This window comes from Lagopus leucura, unplaced genomic scaffold (genome assembly GCF_019238085.1).
Source record: "Lagopus leucura isolate 7727_CA_CO unplaced genomic scaffold, USGS_WTPT01 34033-0_obj-0_obj, whole genome shotgun sequence".
NCBI classification, from domain to species: domain Eukaryota; kingdom Metazoa; phylum Chordata; class Aves; order Galliformes; family Phasianidae; genus Lagopus; species Lagopus leucura.
In genome coordinates, this window is record NW_024967623.1 from 751 (window position 1) to 5,705 (window position 4,955).

At 49.0% G+C, this 4,955-nt stretch overlaps 1 protein-coding gene across 1 annotated transcript; it reads left to right on the plus strand.

The window, feature by feature from the left end:
* Positions 1–616: 616 nt before the first annotated feature.
* On the plus strand, positions 617–2,865 carry HOXC11 (homeobox C11). Its single transcript, XM_042893954.1, has 2 exons — positions 617–1,286; positions 2,633–2,865. Exons 1-2 carry the CDS (start codon positions 617–619, stop codon positions 2,863–2,865), a joined length of 903 nt encoding a protein of 300 aa, XP_042749888.1.
* Positions 2,866–4,955: the final 2,090 nt, after the last annotated feature.

Below are 4,955 nucleotides of genomic sequence, written 5' to 3' on the forward strand. Positions count from 1 at the left end.
ACTTCTAAGAGCGGGTTAGGATAGAAGTAATCATCATAATAAATTACAGTAATCACCGTAATTAAAATATTACAAAGGACGAGGGGGGGGGGAGAGAGAAAAAAAAAGAAAGCCCACACAACCCAACCCGGTCCGAGCTCCTTAAGACCCTCCCTCTCCCCCCTCCCCTCCGCAGCCCCAATCGCCCCCACCCCATCTCCAAATCCCGCTGAAAGCAGCAAGCAGAATCCGAATGGGAAGGAGAGGAGGAAGGAGGGAAAAAAAAAAAAGGCAAAAAAAAAAAAGAAAGGCAACTTCACGGCCGCCCCTCATAGTTCTGCTGTGAGCGCCCACGAGGGGTGTGCCTTCGGGAAAATGCATACAAATCTGCCATTGATTTTCATAATGTTTCTGCGGTGTTTGAAAACCAATCGTTTGAACCTCTGAGATCTTACCTAAGTGAACCACTCCTACGCATCTAAGTGCTCCAAACTGATATATGACAATATCTACTTTGGATCACGTGTTCCTCCGGAGCGACTAAGACGGATCGCGCGTCATCTCGCCTTCCCAAATTTTTTCCCCTCCGCACATCGGATCCAAAACATCCATCTATAGGAGCGAGAAAAGGAGAAAGATGTTTAACTCAGTGAATCTGGGCAACTTCTGCTCCCAGTCGCGTAAAGAGAGGAGCGCTGAGTTTGGAGAGCGGGCGGGTTGCGCTTCCAACCTCTACCTCCCCAGCTGTACCTATTACGTCCCCGAATTTTCAACTGTGTCATCTTTCCTGCCACAGGCCCCCTCTCGCCAAATCTCCTACCCGTACTCCACCAACCTCTCGCAGCCCGTGCGAGAGGTCTCCTATGGTCTAGACCCCTCCAGTAAATGGCACCATAGAAGCAATTACGCGTCGTGTTATTCCGCAGAAGATCTGATGCATAGAGAGTGCATCCCGCCTTCCACCATGACCGAAATGCTAATGAAAAACGAGAGCGCGTACAGCCACCACCACCCCAGCTCCAACCACCCGGCACCGACGGGATTCTACGGCGGCATGAACAAAAACACGGTCCTGCCCCAAGGCTTCGACCGCTTCTTCGAAAACGCGTATTGCGGGGCGGAAAACCCGACCGAAAGCTGCGGGCAGAAGGGAGAGGGCAAAGGGGAGGCTGAGCCCCAAAGCCACGCGCTGTCATCCCGCGGAGAGACGGGGATGGACCCGGAAGACGAAGAGGAGAACACAACTCCCGGCTCTTCAGCCTCGTCCTCTTCTGTCAACAAGGAAGGAAGCAAAAGCAGCAATTCGAGTAGGTAGAGCAGTAAACGGAAAGGTTAAGGGACTAGCCCGCGTGTTTTGTCGGTCAAATTTTATGTGGAGTTTTATAAGCATTCAAAGGATTTTATTATAACCTACAAAGCTCTTTCTTCCAACGAGAAGAATTTTTACGATGGGAAAAGCTCTTTGGAACAAAAAAAAAAAAAAAAATAAAAAAGAGGGAAAAAAAAAAAGAAAAGGAGATGTTAGGCAGCAGACACGGCATCTCAGAGTCTGTGAAATTTTAAAAGCACGCCGTCGTGACAAATATTAACTTTGATCATGAACTTACATGAGCATTTTAAAAGGATTTGGTCCCGGGTTGCGGAGGGTAAAAGGCAATTGGGCAGAACATTGCTCCGCTGCCTGCGCTCTCTTGTAGGCGCTGAGATGCATGCGGTGCGTGGCTTTTTTTTTTTTTAATATCTATGCGTTATTCTCATCTCTTTTTTTATATATATATAAATTAAAACTGTATGGTGAGTCTTTTCTCTCGGTGGGGGTGTGGTGCTGAGGGCGGGGGGGGCGGTGGGAGGGTGGCAGAGGGGGGGTTTGTTGTTGGAGAGCTGCGGAATCCGCGGAGCGTTTGCTTCAGACTTTCTGCTTAAAGCTTTTTCCCCCCGCAAGGCCGGAGCGGCGCCCGGCTTTGTCCGACCGACGTGCGCCGCTTTGCTCGCCTCCTCTCCCTGCGTTCGCCCTCATTTCCAGGCAGCTTTTAAAGCTCTCCATCCAGGCAACTTTGCAAGCCAGGGCTGAGCGTGGGGCTCTCTCTCTCTCTCTCTCTTTTTTTTTCTTTTTGGCACAGGGAAGGTTTGTTTTGTTTCCCTCTTCGCTTTCGTGAGCAGCAGCAAAGTCCCCGTTTGCAGCTCAGATGCGAAGCTCTCTTTGACTTTGATTCCTTTTTGCGTGTGTGGCGAGGACTGGAGTTAATCAGAAACTTATGCGGAACATCATATCTAGTTCCTATAATTCCGACCTCGCTCATGCTGTTTCTATACAGATAACAGATTTGCAGCCAAGCGTGCGCTCTCTTTTTTTCCTCGCTTTCCCTGCACAGCTGCTCCTGCACCGCTGCCTTCAATCCCGGGCTGCCCTTTGTCAAAATAATCTCTCCGTACTCAAAACGCAGCTGCACGGGGGTCCCTCGCCGAGCTTCAAGCCCGTGCAGTGGCAAAAGCGATCGCAAAGACCCCGTGTCACCTCACCTCCGAGCTGAGATCTCCCCTTGGTTAAACCCCCCTCCCTCCCCCCGGCCCCCATCTATGCGAGCAGCTCGAAGGTGAGGCCGTGTTGTTGCTTTTCTTCGGGATGTTTACGCTGCCTTCTGGTTCTTTTAAGGTGCTCCCCGAACGAGGAAGAAGAGGTGCCCCTATTCGAAATTCCAGATCAGGGAGCTGGAGAGAGAATTCTTCTTCAATGTCTATATAAACAAAGAGAAGAGGCTCCAGTTGTCTCGGATGCTGAATCTCACTGACCGACAGGTTAAAATCTGGTTTCAGAACAGAAGGATGAAAGAAAAAAAATTAAGCAGAGACCGCCTGCAGTATTTCTCTGGAAATCCCTTATTGTGAACATCTTTGTAATCCCCTCTGCTGGCGAAGCGTTTCGGGAAGGAACAGCCGCTCGCGTGGCTTTGCCCTTTCAAGCCGACAAAGCAACCTCCAAGTTTGAGCCTTTTCGTTACTTACATTTCTATGTCTGGGACAGAGTAACAAAAGGAGCGAAACCTTCTTTCAGTCACCAAACCGCTCAAGGACTCGAATTCCACGAACATTTTTATTTAACTTTGGGTGTCTTGTTTTTTTTTTGGGCCTCTTTTTGCCTGAACGAGACGGGATTCCTCCCTTCCCGCACCCCTCCTCCCTCCTCCCCCTTCTTCTTCTTTTTCTTCTTCTTCCTTGATTTTCTTTTTAATTATTATTGTTATTATTATTATTATTGTTATTATGATTCTGATGGCGATGATGATTGGCCTCCCCCGTCCCTCTGAACGCAGCGCAGCGCTGGGCGGGTGTTGTTGTGACTTCACAACGCGGCTGTGTCATCCCAAGAGCGGCCAAAATCTCCCTGTAGGATCAAAATCCCTTCGGCTGGGGGTGAGTGTGAGTGTGAGTGTGAGTGTGTGAGTGTGAGTGTGAGTGCGAGTGTGAGTGCGAGTGTGCAGCACACAACGCGTTTGTCCCCGTGCGCCCATCGCACCCCCCGCTCCTCTGCGCCCTTCCTCCTCCCCACGGCCAAGAGCCGAACCCTAATTTAAAGCCCTGTTTGCGAGCAGAACGAAGATTCCAACCCCCCCCCCGCCCCCCCCCAAAGCACCCTTTGTATGTATATGAATATATATATGCATATATACACGGGACACAACCTGTGTGTATATTTATACATGTATTCCGCGAGGTTCGTGTTGAGCGGGAGGTGTTGGGGGGGCGGTTTGAAACCAAACGAAAAGGGGTTTTGCGAGAACCGAAATGGTTTGTAAATAAATTTCGTCGCTTTTTTTTTTTTTTCCCCCTTTTCCTTCCTTTTTATTTTTGTCCCCCCCTTTTTTCCTTCCTTTTTTATTTCTTTTTCCTTTATTTTTTTTTTTTTTTCCTTTCCTTTGTCTGGAAATGGGAGACGAAGAACGACGAGAGAAAACGACAGGAAAAAAAAAAAAACAAAGAAAGAAAGGGAAAAAAAAAAAGGAAAATCCCGAAATAAAATCCCGAAAAAAAAAACAAGAAAAAAAGAAAGAAAAAAAAAGATAATTCTTTGTGTATGTAGAAGTGAATCCCCGGAATCCTCTGTGAAATTCTGTGGCAAATAAAGACATCGCAAGCTGTTCTACATTATGATTTTATTTGACCATTTTATTAGAATTCCCCCCTTAAAAGCCTCTTTGCGGTCATTGCGGTGCGGGTTTTTCTTCTGTCGGGGTTTTAAATACCTGCGAACATCTCCGAAATCTCATCATCCATATTCATGGCGCTGCAATCTGCGCCGAGAGGAGCGGGATTCGCGGAGACCTCCGCCTCTGAACCCACGTTTTGCTGCGAGCTTTCGGCACCCAACCGCCACGGATGGGTTTTCTCTCGGCCCTCAGTTCGGCTCCCGATGTCCTCCTTTATTTTCCGGCTTCAATTCATCTTTTTTTTTTCCCCCCCTCCCTTTTTTTTTTTTTTTTGGCCACACCAATCCCTCGCCGTTCTCTTTTTGTCCGTTCCTCGTAATGAAACGAATGGCACCGAGGAGCAGCGTTTCCTAAAGGACACCGCACCTTCTCCCTGCGGAGCACAAATGCAAAGTCAAGTCCTTCGATTCCCGCTTAAGAAAACAAGTTCAATCCCATGCACGGGGGCATCACCGTCATTTTTTTTCTCCCCCCCCCCCCCCCCCCCGCCCCCCCTCTGTTCTCACAATGACTTTCTGTTTTTTTCTTCCTGTCTCGCAGCCACACAACGTTTTCGAGGACAAAGAAGATGCGGCGCACGAGTTTGGGGGCAACGCTGCGGTTGGGAGCGTTGGTTTGGGGGTTTTTTTTTTGGGGGGGGGTCCGGCTCCATCTGAACGCTCTCCCCTCGATGTGGAGCGATGGGATCGTGCATATGGACGAAGGGGGGGCGTGGGGGGGTGGGGGGGTTGATTTAAAAAGAAAATAGAAGAGGGGATGGGAAAAAAAAAA